This window comes from Anneissia japonica, unplaced genomic scaffold, assembly GCF_011630105.1.
Source record: "Anneissia japonica isolate Jap-2015-1 unplaced genomic scaffold, ASM1163010v1 scaffold376_len1572418_cov194, whole genome shotgun sequence".
In the NCBI taxonomy this organism is placed as follows: domain Eukaryota; kingdom Metazoa; phylum Echinodermata; class Crinoidea; order Comatulida; family Comatulidae; genus Anneissia; species Anneissia japonica.
Window position 1 is genome coordinate 1,000,286 of NW_022741166.1, and position 21,274 is coordinate 1,021,559.

Consider the following 21,274-nt stretch of genomic DNA (forward strand, 5'->3'; position numbering starts at 1 on the left):
ATTTGGTCTAACACTACAACTAATCTTTTAAATGAGCTCCAAATTCTCCAGAATAGGTTACGAAGAATTCTTTGAGTCGACATTAAAACACCCATCAAGGATATAATGGATGATTTAGGATGGAATAGGTTAAATGATAGGTGGAAAGAACACCTATTATTACTCACTTTTAAGTGCCTGAAAGGAATTTCCCCATCCTACCTATGTAACAAATTCATTTTTAATCAAAATAGCCACTCTCAGTGCACTAGGAATAAATCTAACAACACCTTGATGGAGATAAAATGGAAACTCATTCAAGGCAAGAGAACATTCTTATACCGTGCAACTAAGGCTTGGAACGAACTACCAAACCAAATTAAAATAGAATTAAATTAAAAATTTCAAAACTTTTATAAAAACAGAAAACTAATTATATCTTTCTGACCACCCTCTGTTCTCTTGCCTTCTTTTTAATTCATTTGAATTGGTTCTTTTTTATTTTAGTTAAGTTTCTGTATATTTTTTTGTGTGTTTGTTTTTGTTCTACTTTTTTGTTCATGTGATCCACTAGTGAGATCAGTGCTGCGTCACTGAAAGTGTTATCACGTTAAAGGCAGAATGAATAAATACACTATTCCATATTTTTGACAATTAAATTGGATTATAATAAATCATTTATGTATTCAACGTCTAAATAGCAAAAACACATTTATTTTGATCTGTGTAAGTATGCCATTTTATTACATGTTTTTATAATTTTTTTCATAAATAGACAATAAGTATTTATTTTCTAAATTTCACCACAAACAATAAATTTTAATAATGGGTGATATAGGAAAACCTTTATTGTCTGAAAGAATTGAATATATATAGTTACTTTAAACATTGACTCATGATCTGTGTAATTAATTAAGCATGCATGTTCAGCAGAAGAATACTTGTGCATGGTAGCATATAGCTCTCATCCATCATTAACTTTGTAATTAAGTACATGAAAATACAACGGGGGCGGCAGGCTGGGGGAAGTAATAAAGAGATTAGTCAACCAGAGTAATGAATAGCCGTCGCATTGACTTAGCATTCGTGTCACACGATGAGTTAGACAGTACAGTGTATGTATATTAACCCCACCCCACACACCTTCCTTGAAGCCATGAAAAAGACATTGTTATTATGTCATCCTTTACATGACTGACTTTGGTGATATAAACCAATTAATTGGTTTGTTAAACTTTATGAATAATGTTTGACCACAAAAATAATTGGTTTTGAAGCAGTCAACTAAAACAATACAGCTGTATCCAAAACCATTTCAGACAGCTACGCTAGCTTTGGCAGTTGTAACATCTGTGCAAATTTTGTAAAACCCCCAAAATAAGCCTGCATCACCAGTTGCCTCCTACCCCTACCCCATTTACTGAAAATCGGTTGAGTTAAAACAAACACTCAGATGCATACACATCAATATACACTTTTACCTTTTTTCGCCAGCTAGTTCACACTCACTTAATCCACAATCCCCCTTAACATTTACACTCTTACATCCCATGTCAATATTTCTTGGCACTTAACTGTTACACTTTAAATGTCTTTCAGCTAAATTTCTAAGTGTTTTAATTGAATTTTAATTATTTTAATATAGTTTATATCAATTCAAAGTTTGTCTGGACCTTTTGATCATGAGAAGCATTTTAACTTAAAAATAAAATTGAATGGTTGATTACCGGTATTAGGTAACTGCATGAACAAAATAATTATTTTCCTTCTTTTTTACCAGATTATGCTTTGGAAAAAAATAGACAAATTTACAACAGAAATGCAAAAAATTTCACATCCTCTTCACTTTATGACATTTAAGTGCTCACCGTAATAAGACTAATGAAATTATAACACTTTAAAGCGTGGGAGTCTAAAATATTTTTTTTCCTGCTATGTTTCCATTTTCCACTATTGTTCACAGCAGTATCAGATGGTTTTCATTATTGCCCCTTAACTTACTACAATATCTACTTGATTTCCATAATGATCGTTTACCTTACTGCTCACTTGGTTTTAATTATGACCGCTTAACTTACTGCTACAATACATTAAACTTTCATTATCAACCTTTACTGCTACAACAACTTAACTTTCATTATGACCCTTAACTTATCATTAACAATAACTAGGTTGTCATTATGCCCCCTTAATTTATTGTAAAAATAACTTTCACTGCAATGCTTAATAGTAATAATAGTTAGAATAACTTGGTTTATTTGACCCTTTGACTTATCGTAATAATAACTTGGTTGTCATTATGCCTCCTTAACTTATTGTAAAAATAACTCAGTTTTCATTGCAACACTTTAGCAATATAGTTATAGAATAATTGGGTTTGACCCTTTGGGCTATTATTACAATAGCTTGGTTTTCACTATGAATTCTTTGTTTGAAGACTTGGTTTTCTTATAATGTATTACACAAGCTTTTGCCAGCAGTCTATGCTGGCTTCACCAGGCACAGTAAAGTTGTACAGAAAAATGGCAATATATATAGTTTAAAAAAGCTTTTATATTCATTGTCATTTACAGATAATTACATAGTTTTTTTAAACTGTACATATTTTAGCTCTTTTCTATACCACTTCACTGCATCAGATGAAGTTAGCATAGACTGCTGGCAAAAGCTGGTGTAGTAAATTATATAAAGTTAGTCAATAAAGCGCTACCAGTGTTTCATTTTTTTAAGTCTACCTGACTAATACAGCTCCACCCACTGTTGGTTTTCTTATAATCGCTTAACTTACCGTTACAATAACTTGGTTTCCATGTGTTTCAAAGTACTTCTCCCATTGTAGCAGAACTTGTCTTTCTTCCTAGTATGCAAGATAAAAGTAAAAAGGAAAATATTACATAAAGTTTGAATAACATTTAAAAAAATACTATACTATAATGCATTATGTTAATAAACATTATATATTAGTATATAATAAAAATACATAAAATATTTTAATTATTAATTTTTAAAAATTTAGAAAAAAGTATGTTTGTAAATCTCATAGAATTTCATCCCAAAGTTTTGGAGGTCCTGACCTTGGCCAGGTTTCAACCAATGACCTCAGAAAGGGCAGCATCTTGACTTTATTTAAAAACAGTTGCATGTTTCTGGTTGAGAAAGATTCTGACCTAACCACCAGTCAACAGTTCCGCTTTATTTTGTTTATATACATTGAAGCTTGACTATCCACACCGTAAAATGTTATGTGACAAATGATTTGACCATACATGGGTATAATGTGACATTATCATGCCCATAAATGGATATACGATACCATCATTCCCATATATGAGCAAATCATACAAATTTGTCACATAAATCTTGGATACAGTACTAAAATGATTCATGAGTCATATGTGGCTATGTATGTCTGTGATCTCATTTTCTAAACTTTAACTCACATAAAGTGAACCTAGTAATAATTCAGTGTTATTTTAAACAATTCTGTGTTATTATTAACTCAGTGTTATTAACATTGTATTACTGTCAACTCATTATCTAATTTGACTATTGGTGCCATTAGGACTTGTCATATGAACTGTATAATTGCTGAGGTATAGTACTGTATGTTGGATGGGTATAAAAAGTGTAAAATCTACTTCAAATCGCTTACTATATATAGATTAATAGTAGACACAGGCCTTGTGATTACGCTCTATATAAGGGCCAACTTGTTATTAATATCTTTATTCTATACTATTTAATTTGTTATCAAAGACTAACCAGTAAACTCTAGCTATCTACGACTCAAAGGATAATCTCAATAATAAAAATAATGCGGATGCTACATCTATCATTGTAAACGACAACACAAAAATTAGTCTCTGCATCCCATGTTTCATCTTTCAAATTTAAGGTAAGATGTATGGGTATGTAGCATTATAGGTATGTTCACCTACTCTGGGTAAGGAGAAGTTTATGGGACATGCTATGCCTATCCTCATAAGTGGACACATAGAACAAAGCTGCAATAATAAGGATATTGCTTTATCATACATATTCTAGCACCCATAAATTTAATCCTAAATGCTTTAGCTGAGTTTGATCTTTGAATACAGTACCTTTATCTGTGATTTAAACTGTGTGCACATTTTGTTACATAGTTGTTGTACTAGCATTGGTTGGTTATCTGGATAATTCACAAACCCGTAGCTATCCACAAAGCCTTCTTGCATCATTGTTCTAACAATGAAAAAAAAATGACACCTTGATAATAATGGGGGTGGGGGAGTGGACATATATGCAATTAATCACACTGGGTGAGGCAGAAGAATGATGCAAACATATCAAGAAAATTTAAAACTATTATCAAAATTCTGTACTGCATCATGGTCTGTGTGGTTTAAAACGTTACATCACAAAAATTGACATAAACATATGTAATAGTGAATTTCATAAGAAAAAACATGATGATTCATATCAGAATAGGAAGAGTAGAAGTGTTTCTTTTTTTGCTTTAGTCCCTACAGAACTGGGTTTCAGCAGAAAGTTTTACACCAGCAAGAGACAGGAAAGCCATGTTTACAAATGTCCGGAAAGGAAACAGAACTTTAAAATGTCAGAAAAAATTATGTTATAATATTTTTCTTATAATCATGACTATAAATGGTTTGTAAGTTCAACAGATTTCATAAAATGTTATGCTTACTTAAAATCTACCAAGTCATCACACATCATTTTGGCTTCACCATACACTTGCTGAAACCTTTTCCATTTCTGTAAAAAAGAAAAAAAAATAAAGTACTCGGCAAGAATTTAATAATTATAAAAAGAAAATGTTTGATGACCAGATTTTGTCCAATAAAAGACAACATTGTTTGAATTCTACTAGCAGACCTAGAAAGAATTAGGAAAACATGATTTTTTTGACTATATATGTGTGAACAAGCATAATTAATATTCCTATAAATAATAAGAACACTAAAATATCAGAGTATAATTAATTATAAAGAATGAATGTTTGTTTTTTTTTAAGGTTTGAGAAAGAAAACATACAAACACAAATACAACAAAAACAATAACAAACAAAAAAAAACCTATTAAAAAGGATAAAAATGACTTAAGGTTTGTCCAATAACAAACAACTTTGATATGCCCATAATTCAGTGTAACATATATGATATCATCATGCCTATAATATTGTATGGGGGACACCACACCAATGTCACATAAAGCTTTATAAAGCAATTAGTATAGTAGTTTTCCCTGGAATAGTAAATTTATTGCATGCAAAAATTACCATCAGGTCCTTTACTTAACTGTGTTATCATTAACCAGATAAAATGATCAATTAATAACAAAAAGATATCACTTTAAAACCTGGTATATTTCAAAATCTATATTTGATGGCTGGGTAAAAAGAGGATTGAGGGTATAATATCAATTGCAATATGGGAAATGATTTGGTACATACCTGACTTTCAGGATGTAACCTGATTTGTGATTTATCTTTGGTATCCAATGACGTCACTACCAAACTGTCCCTCAGCATACACACAAAATCAATCTTGGTCTGAAGCAGTTCTGTTTCAAGCGCTTGAATACATCTAAAAAATATGAACAAGATCATCAAGTTTCTATAAAGGTCCCAACTTGGAAGAAGTCACTTCCGGAAGATCTGGTTAAATGAGCTTTCCTAACATATCTGACTGACAGCATATGGTGATACCCATCGGCACTGTTTTCAGTGAGACAATTGATAATAAATAGTAAAAACATGCAAATATTAATTATGAATTTGCGGAAGATGTGTTAATTTCCGGGAGATTCCTGCAGGAGTGCTGGAGACCGTTCCAATATGGATCCCTGGTTTACAGCCATTCACCAAAGATTTGAATGATCTACACAGTTAGGGTACACCCAAACCACCTATTTTTAAATAAAAACCCACCTGAGCTACAGTATTACAGTCTATGAATGGAGCACTATAACTTAAGACAAGAATAATAGTTTCTGAGTAATACAAGTAAATTGTGCTACATATTGAGCATGAAGATACTTTCAGTTTTGAAATAAAAAAATTGTCATTTGGCAGAATTTGAACCCAGGACCCTGGAGAGAATCCAGGGAGTGGCAATCAAACAAGGCCTCCGTCTTGGTAGCAGAAACAAAAATTATGCCTATATTCCAGGGTTCAAAGCCTCTCCCTCGAACTGCAGATCTTAAATTTTTGCAAACGGTAAAAAACATTGCGGATTTGCCCCTGGGATTGAAAGTGTCTTAACCAGCTGGATTTGATCAACTCAAGGTTGAAGAAATGTTGTAAAAATTAAAATGATTTTTACAATGATGAATCACAATCAATATTTATTGGTTGTCATCTTGTTAAGCTCTCATCTCCATCAATTTCAGACAGTTTAAATGTTGGTTCCAGTCAGCTCTATTAGCTCAGCCAGAATATTGGGATTCTTTTTGATTACCAGTTCTTTTCGATACATTTCAAATTCTTGTCGCCAATGTCTTTCTCAGGAAAATAAAGTAAATCAGGAAATGTGGTGCACATTAAAGGAAGTATATGCCATTGCCATTTATACTGTATATCTCTGCAAGCTTAACTGCAAGAATATGTTGGTTCATGCTCTCCAAAAAAAAAGAAAAAATAACACTCAATCCACCTTTTGTAACATGGCCAGAATACCACTTCAAGCATCACATCTTGTTGCTTTTACAAAGTGTTTATCCTAAAACTCAAATTTTCCTATCCTTAAAGTTAGGGTTGGTGTGCGCCCTCACTATCATCACGAAAATGCTTTGTAAACGAATAGGCATACTACCGGCTAAATAAGCATTGCCTTACTTTTATTTATATGAAATAAATGAAGTGAAGTAAAGGATATAAGTGATGTAAATATAAAAATGAAATACATGAACAAAAATTTAAAAAAATCAATAATATAACTAAAACTATTAAAAATATATTAAACAAATGAATTTAATGATATGAATTGTCTCATTGTTTAATGCTGATAAAGAAAATATATTATTGAATGAAATGTTTGCTATAAAATGAGTGACTTTCCTATCTTTAATGACTGTAGTTCATTTGAAATTTATCATCAACTTATTCATATCAAAAATCCAGAAAAGTATTTCAAAAATGAAAGTTTCAAAATAGAGATGAATCGTATTGAAACTGACAAAGAAATTCCTCATGGCTTTTAAATATGAATAGTGCAACTCAGTAGGTCTCTTGAGTGATGCAGTCAAAAATAATTATTATTATCAAATCTATTTTTAGAAGTTTCAAAAATTATTTCAAACTAATATCATTAAATATTTGTTGAAGCTGCACTCCCTTAAATTTTCAGTATTTTGGGATTTCATTTCTTTAGTTGGATATTTATTAACGATGACTTTATCGGAATAGGTACGCATTTTTAATTAAAAGGGGCATTTTTGCAATTTAAATTAGTGTTATGACGCAGAGCCTGAAATACAGTTTAGTTGGAATGTTGTTGCCATGGTACTTTACGTCAATCAAAATCGTGGCATGGAATGACATCCCTGGATTAAGTTGCTGACAGAAATTTTCATGATTTACAATTAATCGTATTGGAGATTGAAATATAGCCGTAGTTGCAATATTGACATAAGATATCACATGATACATTACAACCAATTATAATCACAGCTTGAAAGAATGTCTTTGGATCGTTTGCTTTATAGAATACACTTGTGGTATTACAAAATTATTCTTTATTGTTGTAATATTTATTATTCATTTATTTATGTATTCATTCAGAAATTTAAGGTCTATATTAGTATTATTTTAGCAAGGACAATTTTTTCCTCATTCTAAGCTTTAATACACTGTCTTTGGGAGGAGACATTTAAGCCGCTGGTCTTATGTATGATATGGCCTGTATGCATGGAATGCCACATTTAAGCCGCTGGTCTTATGTATGATATGGCCCATATGCATGGAATGCCAGGCATTCACTGTGTCATACGACCATAGCATGACGAATCTAACTCCGCTCCAGGTGAGAGACAGATGACGCGATGCCGTCTGAACGGATCGCCGTTAAAAATAATTTGTGTTCTGCATAGAATTGCGTCGACCGACGACAGTAAGGCACAGTGAGTACCCGGGTTTACAGAACACAGTACACACTTTTAAAAAGAGTAGGGGATCCTCTCACGGTGTGCTGCCCAATGAGTGAGTGCCTGGCTTTATAGAACACAGTACACGCTTTGAAAAAGAGTAGGGGATCGTCTCACGGTGTGCTGCCCAATGAGTGAGTGCCTGGCTTTATAGAACACAGTACACGCTTTGAAAAAGAGTAGGGGATCATCTCACGGTGTGCTGCCCAATGAGTAAGTGCCTGGCTTTATAGAACACAGTACACGCTTTGAAAAAGAGTAGGGGATCGCCTCACGGTGTGCTGCCTAATGAGTGAGTGCCTGGCTTCATAGAACACAGTACACGCTTTGAAAAAGAGTAGGGGATCGTCTCACGGTGTGCTGGCCAATGAGTGAGTGCCTGGCTTTATAGAACACAGTACACGCTTTGAAAAAGAGTAGGGGATCGTCTCACGGTGTGCTGCCCAATGAGTGAGTGCCTGGCTTTATAGAACACAGTACACGCTTTTAAAAAGAGTAGGGGATCATCTCACGGTGTACTGTCCAATGAGTGAGTGCCTGGCTTTATAGAACACAGTACACGCTTTGAAAAAGAGTAGGGGATCATCTCACGGTGTACTGCCCAATTTACAAGGAGAAAGACACCACTGAAAATAAGTCTTAAGACTTTTAATAATATTTATTTGACATTCAAGAAAAATACAATTCGCCAGGAAAGAGAATAGGCAATTAGCCTGAACAAAACAAATTTGCACTCTTTCCTCTAACTTTCATTCAAACCAAAGAAATCAATCCATATAAAAAGTAAGTAATTAAATTTTTCTATGTATAAGTATTCAAAACTTAGTTTCATACATAATAGAATCACCAGATACAGTAAGGTACTGTGAAAGGCTGTTTAAACTAGTATCATTGGTATCAAAATGTTATTGAAAGGTAATGGTTAGTCAGCTGGCAAATATGAAATTAAAATTATTATTATTATTATTAGACAATGAAAGTTATGTCTCTAAATGCTGGTCATAAACTTAAGATGGAAAGTTTCTTTTTGTGTGAAAGAACAAGGAAAATCAAATTCTACTTTACAATTTTGGCATTCAGTTGCAAAGATTAATAAAATGTTTAATTTTGTTGATAATTCTGGATTTAGATTACAATAAAAAATCACATTCACGTTGGTCTGTATATACTTTCTTTACATTAAATTAGAGTTTGTATGAAGACTGAGATAGTAAAAAATATATAATACAGAATATGTAGTAAAGAATATATTTACAAAAACATGTCTTCATACACTTTTGTTGCAAATTTGTCAAAAATAAGTAACAAGTAAGTTACTATATATACAGTGTTTTATCTTCCTAGCGCCAATACGAAACAATGAATCAATCGTTTGAAAGGTCAAAGTTGAAAAACTTGTTACGACACTTAATGATAAAAAACACTTCTATTTTGCAATATTGAGTGAGTTTTCTCATTTTCTGACAAAATGTAATGTTTTTCTTTAATTTTGAAATCTTAAATGATCTCGTAATATCTATGTACTTCAAAATACCTAGTGCAAAAATCTTAACCAGAGCTTTTCTTTCATTACCATAGGTGCATTAAGCATGGACGTATACATATTTTGAAAACAAAAGGCTTACAGTAGCACATAGAATCTTCTTTTCAAATGAATTTTGATATACTTATTATTACAACAGAAGCAATACCGGGTTCTTTTAAATACCTTGTTTTTTAATTTACACTAATAGATAGAAAATTTGTTGTTGGCTCCTTCTCAGAATAACCTAGCAGGAAGCGTCTAATTGACTAGTTCAGGAAATACAAAAATGAGTTGACAAGTCAGGTAGCCTACACATATCCTCACTACCTGCTACGACTTCCACCTACTAACACCTGAGCTACAGTCACCTGAACAATCCGCCCAAAGCCCTCGCGTGCTGAACATGAAAGTGAAAATGAGGTACGGGTATCATGATGTTTACAATTATTTGCGACAATTGTACATACCAACTACACGATGAAATCTCAATTTACTTTGTTGAGAACACATGTACTCTTTATTGTTTAATGCAACTTGCTGTAAGAACTATTAATACCAATTTTTGATGTAATTCTTTTCATCATATGGAGTTGATAGATGATAGTAAATTGTTATTTTATATTTGTATTAGGTGATTATTACACATGCAACATATGAATTAAATTTAATACTGTAGTAAATTTAAAGCTGATCTTCACCCATCCATGGTAGAAGAGTCTCTTGGTTGTACATAAATGGGCTTAGCATAAATAAAGTTAATTATTAGACCTTTAGGATTATATTTCATTATCTCCAGTCAACTGCACTTGACACACCTAGCTTATTGATGTATTTGATTTTGATAATCAAAAATTTGCATGTTTTTATATCTTACTGGGTTATTACTATTTTGTCTGTTATATCATGTTCTATGTTTTATGTTGGACCTCACTGGAAATTACTTTTGATTGGCCATCCATAAAAGAAACAATATAAATTTATTGAAAAGTACAATAAAATTCAGACTTGACTGAATTTAAAAATTTGAAAAATATATTACCTATTGTTTTATTACAGCTTGTTTTTACAGTCTTACACAAATTTTATCTTGTATTTTATGGTGAGGAAAAATATTTTAAGTCTGTATTTGATGATTTTCATGTATATTTTTAACTATACTCTACTATATAGGTAAACAAACACAATTTGATAGTATTAGTATTTATGTTTCGTACCTGAATGAATACAATCTACAAATTAATACATAAAATCAATACTTGGAAAAAGTTCAACACAAAAATCGCCTAACTTAAGAATTAAATTACTTAAAAAAAATATTAAAATTGTACTATAACTTGATGTTATTGATGTTTCCATGTATAAAAGTAGATTTTCAATATGATTGAAGTTGCTACTCCTTAAAATCCAAGGATGTTGACTCCCCTGGTTTATGCAATATCTAGCGACACTCTCGTATTTAGGCTCACGCTATCCCCCAGACAGGATGACATGCAGCCAATCCAGCCTACTGTGTAAAGTGATATGACGTATGCTCACTGCTAGTGAAGGTTCAAGCGTGTTAGATATCTATCTGTAGCCTAGGACCATCATACTTATAAACACTACAACTAGGTCGACAGTCATCAACCTCTATGTTCCAACAATCTCTAACATGTCTCCACTTAAAGCTCTATCGAATAATCAATCAATCATATGGAAAACATGACTTCATTTTGTCTAAGTGTGTACAAGTGTTTGGGTGTGTTGTGCATCCTTGGACTATTGAAGCAGGTTGAACTTTAACCTCTATGTTACAATTAATTAAAGTGAAAATAACCTTTAAATATCTTGTATCAAAGATTCTATATAGATAATCCATCTATTACATGGACAAATAAAATGACATCATTTTGTCAAAATGCATGCGTATGTATCCTTGGGTGTGTCTATCTGTGTCTGTGGATTACCAAAGTGTTTTTTTATTTAAAAATAGCTTCAAATGTCTTGTATCAACTAACACTCTCATCTGTCTATGTTGTGGGTGTGGTGTTGCCTCAATGACCTGTCCCTGCATCTGTGGCGTCATTACTGAGGCAAAATCTGAGTCTTCATTCTCACTTAAGATTTAATGGTACAGTATGTATCAGACTAACAATCCATCTATCACAGGGACACCATAGCATTTGTGTGTGGTTTTAAGCCTATATTTGTCTGGGTTTTTGTCAGTACACTGGCTGTCTAAATGAATGTCAATAAATTATATGACTTATGTATAATGTACACAAAAATTGTAAATAAACTTACCGCTTTTGTTTGTGAATTTTTTCTTTGTCTAGTTTTCGAAGCGCAGACTGTTTCTGAACTTCATTGTTAAGGAAGACGTTCTGCTCTTGATACATCCGACACGTGTCCTCACTATCTTGGATACGCTGTTTAGCTGCTTCTAGGTTACCGCCAGGAGATCCTGTATGTCTACACAAATTAGCCAAAACAAATATATTATGTTGTGATTTTATTTTTTTTAAATTGAAGAATAAGAATTTTTATGGAAAGAATGAACTATTTTTTGGCTTTAGACAAAATGTTTAACCCAGAAGCAGATTAACGTAAATTTAACCTTCCTAATTAAAATCAATTCCTACATTATTATAAAACATTAATTGACCATAAATATTCATGATTAAGGAAAAATTTATGAATATTCATAAGTACCATTTTTAATGTAGTATGGTTAGGCCTGAAGCAGTGGCATTTATTTCACACATACCTACCTCAGCTTCACCTCAACCATGAAATAAAGGAAAGTATATTTTTAACACTACAGCCAACTCAGGGAACACCCCTATTAAGGTGACACTTCTTTTTAGTCCCGAAGTGTCCTTCTAATAGGAGTTCTACCGTAGCATTTAACATCATAATATACAAAAAAGATGTGGTCTGACGCCACTTCTCCCCCTCCCTAACCATTTTAGCTCTTATGGCTGAAAAATATATAGCATCAGTGTAGAAATTAAAATTGACAATGAAACTTTAGGCCTAGTTACCATGCTAATCCATCATGCAAGCAAGACACTTTGAACTTGCAATGAATCAAGCATGATGACGTCTTTCAATTGACATCATTAAAAAAAAAAGTATAATCTTGCGTCTGATGCAAACACACGTGATCAATGCTTTTATGAATTTTTCTCCCATGCATGCATTCACAGGTGCATCAGTAAGATCAATACATGTATTTCAACAGAATACATTAAAATTATTTTCATAAATTTACTAAAATATAGAATAATAAAATAGATATATTAAGACATGATGCATTTAATCATTATTAATTTTGTAAAATCCATGTACAGCACTTTACATTGGACATGTAGCAATGTTTAACTGGTGGCGGTCCTCATCAATACCCACAGCTGCCCAAATTAAAATTATAATTCAAAAATACAAAAAAAAAAAAATCATTGATTTATTTTTAAAGAAACATTATAACTCATCATTATTTTTATTAGTATTACTAATTACATCAATAGTGTTTGGTTTTGTACTAAATTAACAAAACACTGATCATAATTAACATTTTTTAAAACCTTTTTATTACTAATACTAGCATACACCTGTGCTCCACAGTGTTAAATGAGTGTGAAAAGTTGGTGAGGCATATAGTTAAATGTTATGGGAAGTTGAGGAGGCAATCATTGAGGATGTTATAGTTACAGTACCTTGTCATTATTTTTTCTAAAGGACCTCTTTGTAGATATGTTTTGTGTGAGTGTCTCTGTCAAATAGTCCACATGAGGAATTGTCCATTTTGATAATAATTGTAGTACAGTACCCTCTTCCATGTCAAAATGCAACATATACAGTAATAACTTAACTCCAACATGTTCGTTGTTTGAATGCGGTGCTGTGGTCTCTGAATACATATGGCTTTAAATATGTGCATGTGGGACTTGCAACGTGCATGTTAGGTCGGGTGTGTGGCACAATGACGCTACAACAGTTATGAGATTAGGAAGAAATCACCTAGAAAATGCGTTAATTTTGCCAAAAAACGCATGTAGGATAACAAAATCGAGTCCTAATATAGTGGATGTTCATCCCATTGGTGGTAGCTACAACATGTGTGAAAATAATACTTGAAATTCTTTCGGAGATATTTGGTGGGTGGAAAAAAAACACTAAACATTATTTTATTAGTATAGATTTTAGAAACATTTCTATATGTGGTAGGGTTAAAAATATAAAATATATAATTATATACAAACTAACTGAAAAAATATTAAACTATTTAAATTTTCCTTTTCAATTTGTTTGATACGTATAGTATAACACTGTTCATGTTTTATTCATGTAGAAAATTGTGACATTCTAAGAAACTCATAAAAGGCCAGCAATAATTTGAAAATGCTAGTTATTAGAAAGGTTAAAAAAAAAAAACTCATGCAAAATGTCACTCCTGAGGAGATACAAGACTGTAATATAGACAACTTCCCCAAACAGCAATAAAAGCCTATCTATTAAAGATAAAACAATCTGTGGTTAAATCAGGAAAACCCACAAGCATTCAATTAATAGAGAATAACTCATTGAACATCAATTAGGTTATTTAATTTTTTCCAATGAGACAAATCATTTGATTCCAATTAACATTTTACTATAAACATCCTTAATTGATTACCCGCCAATTTAAGGGTATATGCCAAGGATACAAGAACACTATTAAATGCATCCGTTATGAAAATACTTATTTAAAAAATGATAATGGAGAGTTAATAACTTTACTTTTACAAAGTATGCAAATAAAATATTGTTGATATGATTACTGCTAAGGCCTCAAGACTTTCTGGTTTTATAAAAAGAATTGTCCGATGCAATAACCCCGTTTCCCTGATGTTACTTTTTAAGACCCTTTGTAAACCTATACTTGAATATGGAATCCCGGCATGGTACCCTTTTCAAATTAATCACATTATTTCTCTTGAAAAAGTTCAACGCAAGTTTACGGGGGCCTGTTTTAATTATGATCCTACTTTTAATTATGCTGAACGTTTATTCCTCCTTCAGATTCCACTTATTTCTGACCGTTATAAATACCTCCTTCTTTCTTTTGTATCTGTCTCTTATACACATCTAGATGTGTATAAGAGACAGGTGCATGACTGCACACCATTTTTATTAATTTTTTATATTGTACATATATGAATTGTGGATTTTTTTTGCTAGAACCAATTGTTATAAATTTACTGTTTTTAATTATTTTCCTTATTATGGAATGACCTACCTCCAAATATTAGGGAATGTGCAATTAATTCCACAAAATTTAAATATGTACTTAAGCAATATTTTTTTAATTAAATCATATTAAATTAATTAAATTATATTTTTACCTTAATGGAATTGTAATTATCTTTGTAATATTTTTATTAATTTTTTATAAATTGTACATATATGAATTGTGAATTTTTCAGATTTTAATGTTTGTCTTTTTAATGTTTTGGAGAGCCTTTAGATAGTGATTAATTTCGCTTTTAGGTAATCCTCAGGCTTTTTGTTTTTGTCATTTGTTTCTCTTATCTATTGTACTGTATTGTCTTGCCTGGAAATAAATAAAATAAAATAAAATAAAATAAAACGCTTCAGGTTATTTTCGGGCGTCTTGCACACACAAAATTCGCGGGGCATCTCCCAGGACTCCCTAGTGTAGTACTATCATACTCAAATCCGGTTTAGATTTTATCACTAGATATAGTTCACTGTGAACACATCTAATGGTAATAATATGTTAAGACTTATATAGTGCTTCATGCCAACCAATCCTCTATTAGGGCTTCACATTATTACTCCCGGCGGCCTGGTCATTCAAGCACATATATAACATATACTTTAGCTCCCTGGGAAGAATTCCGTAATGTTGTGTAGAGTTTCTCAGTGCATTTTGTGTTTGACCTACCAGGTACCCACTTGTACTCCTGGGTAAAGAAAGACAACGATAGGTAAAGTGAAATGCATAGCAGAGAGGAGCTTTCGATTTGTGCGACGACGTGACGCTAGAACAGAATCACTCATGCGTGACCGTCTTACCTGGCATCCTACGTTCTCTGCATACGTAGATTTGGCCAAATTGCATTCCAGAATCTACTCAACGAGGTTACCTTAACGTTCTCGCATGAGCACGTGACTTTTAGTGACGCCATTACGTTCTACGTCCTACTGTCGCCGTGCAATCTAAATAACTATACGTAATTTTATGTGAAGCACGCTTTTATTTTTAAAATGATTAATAAGTTATAAGTTTGTATTATATTAATAGATTTGCTTACACATGCTGCATATCCTCTTCATGATACCTTGATAATTGTTCATCTAATGACATGATATATTTTTCACGTTGTTGGCACATTTGTTTATAGGCCGACTCACGGTCTTTGATCTTGCTCAGCTCTTTCCGTGACATCCTAAAATATGCCACAAAAAAAAATGAAATATATGAATACACTCATACTACAATGTGTAGCTACATGTTTTTCTCATAGACAAATTGTTTCTTGGAATTATTATTGTTTCTCTGGTATTCTATGTCAACAAGCATTTATCAGTCAGTGTGAAGATGATACCAAAATTGTACCCATTATTAACACTCTTCGTAATGAGGCTTGATTTTTAACGTTTATTCTGTGAGTGAAAAGTATAGTTTGATAGACCTTAATTAACATACAGTTAGGCTAGAAAAACAGTCTCATGCTATAGTCTCTAATTTTGAAATGCATCAAATCTGTTTTCAATTGTGAACAAAAAAAAAAAAATTGCAAAAATAAATCCCTTTAGGACATGCGACAAACTTATCTTTTCTTAGGTGTGACAGTAAAATTTAACTTATAAAAAAAGAATACAGAAAGGTGAACGATGTATGTGTCAGGAGTGTGCATCACACACTTTACTAATTGAATATAATTGAGCGGTAATTTTATCAGAGCGTCATCAGGTTTTATCTGTATGTCACTCGATGAACATATATTAAAGCATTATTCTTATGATGAATATATATAAATCAGAGCAATAAGTTGGTCTTATGGAAAAGATTGACATCAGATTAATTTATACTATTTTATACATCTATTGTTAAGAGATTATATAATTTACATGCATGTAGTAAAATTTAGTTTATTTGAAAATTCAGTCAAGAATAGCGTCATCATTTTACCAACTATGCAGACAATACTTTTTTGGTACCTCCGGCTATGTTGTGATATTTATCATTGCTCCGTCATATTGACCGTCGCTAAACAATTTTTGCCCATTTAGATGATCATTTTTAATTGTATGAAGTGAAAATGAAACATGGACATTATTGTTGATGGTGTTAAGTGGTTGCTATTGTTGTCATCATTTAACTTCAGGAAAACAATATGTTACTTGATTACATTTTAAATATTTTAACAATTTATTAAAGCAAAAAAAGTATTTTGTGGTAATCTCACTACAACGATCTCCAACTTTTATTTTGAACTAAATTTTAGTTCACATCAACTTGTGATTGTTTCTGGCTTTTGCAACCCTTAAAAAATTCTTTGAAGATTACAGTATTTCTGTGATCAGTTGCGGATCCATGAATTTTAAATAGAGGGAACCCAGAGAGGGATTTTCATGATATATACACCTTAGCTTACTCCCCCCCCCCCACTATGGTTGGGGCTGAGGTAAAAAAAATGTATGATTATGGTATGTCTAGATGGCCGGAAATGGCACTCTCTGACTTTTTAGAAGAATTTTCTTTTTTTCACCATTTGCTAAATTTTGAAAATTAGTGGAAAGGGCCAGATCAGCTTCCCCCTCCCTTTGAAGCCACCAACGATGAATAATTTAACCAATTTAAAACATCATACCTTAATTCCTTCTCCATTTGTAAGACTCTTAACACAAGCTCTTCCTTGTCTAATGCCAACAGGTATTCTCTATCAATCTTTTCCCCCGACTCTGTATAAATGCTGAAAAAAAAAAAAACCATAACATTAGTTTAAACATCATATTAATCAGTCTCCAGTACAGTTCACTGTAGTAGTGTCAGTGCCATTATTAATACTGTTAACTGTTTTAGTTGTTACCACAGTTGTTTGTGTTAACCCTGTCATTACTACACTTGGTTATGGTACTACTTTTTTGATAGTGTTTTGACTACAGCTGTGTTACCACTGCTGGTGATGATACCGGATAACGTCTCGACTGAGTTGCTTCGTCATCAGGATACTAGACCTTGCAAATGTTAAGAATACTGTAGTGGTCGGTAGTGTTCACACTATTGGTGGTGGTACCAATTGGTTATGTAACCATTGTACCACTAGTGGTTGTGTTACAGCTGATCATCTTATCACTGTTCCACTAGTAGATGTAACCACAGTTGACTAAGTTACCACTGTACCACTAATGGTTGTGTTACCAGTTGAATTTTACCATGCTTGGACTTTAACCACTGTTTTTCATGTTAACGCTGTACCACCATTGTATATGGTACCAGGAACAAAAAATCACATACTCATCTAATATATTCTCTGCCATCTTGTTATGTCTTTTGGTACAGTACAGCTCTGAAAAAGATACTGGCCTTACGATATCATAAGACTGTTCATGGACAAAGTAGGTATTCGATCAAGACGCAAGGACCGTTTTATGAGAATGCCAACATAAATTAATTAAATTAGGATTACATGGCATATCCCATGCAAACCTCCTACAATGAAAATGGAATATTCCAAATATATGGACACCTTTGCACATTCCACATTATGTAGTCATTTAGGTTGGATATTTATGCAGCAATCCCAGTTGGTTGCTGAGCTTTACACATTTAGCCCGTAATCCCAGGCTCACAGGCTCAACCTTGCAAGAATAAACGATATTTTTACAAGTTAAAACCGCCCCTTGCCTCATAATGAGACATGCTTAAATACCCTTTGCTAAACTACGATAATAGGCATTCAATATTTACACATAAATTACAAATCTGACTACAATCTACATTAAATTTTCACACGAGATTTATGAATACATTAATGAATAATTAAATTTATTATAATTATCAATAAAATCTGAATACTACCTAACCAATATATATGTATAAAAAAATATGTATGCAGCGATTAAATTCAACGCAAAACAGTACATGCATCATCAACATTATTCAGTTTTAAGCCGGAGTGTTGATAGGCTGATATATAAACTAGGCTGTAAGATACTTGTATTAGGCTCTGCTTTAAGTCAAAGGCCGGCAAACAGAATTAACATTGGAGACAATGATAAACTCCTTGAAGCTTGATATACCCATATTTGGTAAGGCTCTGTGTTTTCAGGCCATCAACCATTGCATCTAATTTGGGGTTTACTAGGATTCAATAGGGGTACCAAAGAAGGTTTCATCTGAGGCAAAAATATGAGCATTATAATTTTGAAATCATGCAGATGGGAAAGATTATAAAGATGATTTAAATAAATGATGAATTTATATATTAATGAATATTTATTAGCATGAATCATTAATATTCATGACAATGCACATCTGATGAGTTGGAAAACTTATCAGTATTGACAAAAAATCAGAAATAAAATATTAATGAATACTAGTAAAAATTAAAAGAGGGTCACAGGGAATGGTTGTATTATGAAAGAAATCATTAACAAATTAAATATTATTAATGAATATGAATAAATGCAAATTATGCATGGTTGGCAATGTGATGTACTTCCTGACATTTGTTCTATATTATGATTTTGTAATTAGGAATTTTTATATGATGCTGGATATAACAAATCAATTAGATAATAAAAATGCATTGTCACTGTTTCGCTTTTTCAAGAAATATGTTCATATGAGACTGGCCTTCTTCATTATTGGCCTTTACCGTGTATTTTTCAAATACTGTAGTGCATAATTGTCTCCAAAATAAAGTTAATTGATTGATTAAATGTTGAATGGACACTCAACTAACAGCAAAATAAAAATTAAATGACGAATAAAGAGTGCTACTCATATACATGTCGCATTATAAAATAAGGCTTAGTTAGTATACCGAAAATGCAGGATTTGAACCCAAGACCCTAGAATTTGAAGATAGGAATTTACCCAACAAGCTCCAGCATCACTTTATTGTTAAAACAATTCTTTTTGACATAGTGCCACAAGCAAACTGTTCCAGAGAATGATTGATTGACATGATTCAGTAAATATCTTGATAAATGCGTGACTAGTCCGTTTCAATATGAAGAAATGACAAACACATCTAGGTCCCACAATTTTGCCCACAATTCTGTTTATTGCAATTTGTCTGCTTTGCTCAATCACAAAATTCATGCCTACAATTATCATTCACCAAATTATAAACTCAGTTCACATTGTAGATCATTTGTCTAGTTTTATTAATCTCAGTAATTATACTTATCAGTCTTAGTTTTATCATCATTATGACTTTCTTAATGGCAATAAATTAAATCTGAAGGGAATGCTTGCATAAGGAGAAAAGAATTGCTGGGGGCACCCACAGGAATAACAAATTAGAAAAACCTACATTGATCATCTCATAGGCATCTCCTTTCTAATAGTAATAGGTTGATTTCGGATCTATGCCTCACCTGATCAGTTATGTATGATTCTCTAGTTTTCCTTAATTCTCTGTAGTAAAGAAGTGCTTCAGAATCTGTTATACTGATTCAAAGAATTCTTAAATATTATAAATGCCATATAAAATTTGACGTCATTGAGTGACGTCATTGAGTCGTTGGGAAAATTATCAATTGATTATAGCTATTTACAGGGATCCATAAAATGCTGTTAACAAGTGATATAGTGCCAATACTGAAAAGCTTTTTCCATTTAAAAAAAAAGAATAATGACATGTTTCAAATTCTGCCAAATTTATATTACATTTGTTCCATATGTCTGTCAATGTGGTTTCAATCATTGTTATCATAATGATCTTTGAGACATAGGGGCCGAGGAAGATGAGCTAAGTGATAGGTTTTCTGCTGAATGTTGCAGACTTTATCCTACTGAATCCAGATTCGTCAATGTGGCAACTCGCTTATGCGATTCTATGTACAAGGTCTTGATATTTAGGTTATCTCTCAGATGATTATACAGACATATTTTCCATGAGAAAGAGAATTCGATTTTTTTTTGGGCAAATTTAGAATGTTTTTTACATTACAGACTGGCATATTATATTTATATGTTTATTTTTCAAGTACATGCACTTTAATTTCTTCTTGTACGAAAAGAGATGCCTAAACAGCTAGAGTAACGCAAGCCCAGCCACAAAAACAGAGATATGGCCAGGACAAATTAATCAAATGCTGTACCGTACATTCAAATTGTGTAGCTAGACAGGTAATGGACCGAGTCTCTGCTTCAACATACAAGCCTCCTATGGAAAAATACTGTACTGTACCTCTGCCAGCTTTTTGTCAGTCAACTTTTTCTGGGTTTATTTGTCTGTTTCAGGCAAGACTTTTTTATACCTTGTTATAGCAAACCCGCCAAATGCAAATATTGATGATTTCAAATTAAATTAAAATTTAATTTTCGCCAATTAGCACACCTGCCACTACGAAAAATGGAAATTTCAGAAAAAAAGTAAACATATTTCTTTATTTTTATTAAGC

At 32.3% G+C, this 21,274-nt stretch overlaps 1 protein-coding gene across 4 annotated transcripts in view; it reads right to left on the reverse strand.

Annotated features, from left to right (window-relative positions):
- LOC117118591 overlaps positions 1-21,274 on the reverse strand; it is a 75,197-nt gene that overhangs the window by 19,540 nt on the left and 34,383 nt on the right. For 2 of the 4 annotated variants that reach the window (XM_033263218.1, XM_033263216.1), the window contains 7 exons: positions 17,509-17,610; positions 15,946-16,080; positions 11,930-12,097; positions 5,432-5,564; positions 4,667-4,734; positions 4,080-4,200; positions 2,768-2,836 (listed from right to left, as the gene is read on the reverse strand). In XM_033263218.1, coding sequence (XP_033119109.1) covers positions 2,768-2,836; positions 4,080-4,200; positions 4,667-4,734; positions 5,432-5,564; positions 11,930-12,097; positions 15,946-16,080; positions 17,509-17,610 — 796 coding nt within the window. Of the gene's footprint in view, positions 1-2,767; positions 2,837-4,079; positions 4,201-4,666; positions 4,735-5,431; positions 5,565-11,929; positions 12,098-15,945; positions 16,081-17,508; positions 17,611-18,155; positions 18,281-21,274 lie in introns of those variants that run through there. The other 2 variants (XM_033263220.1, XM_033263219.1) reach the window with 2 other exon arrangements.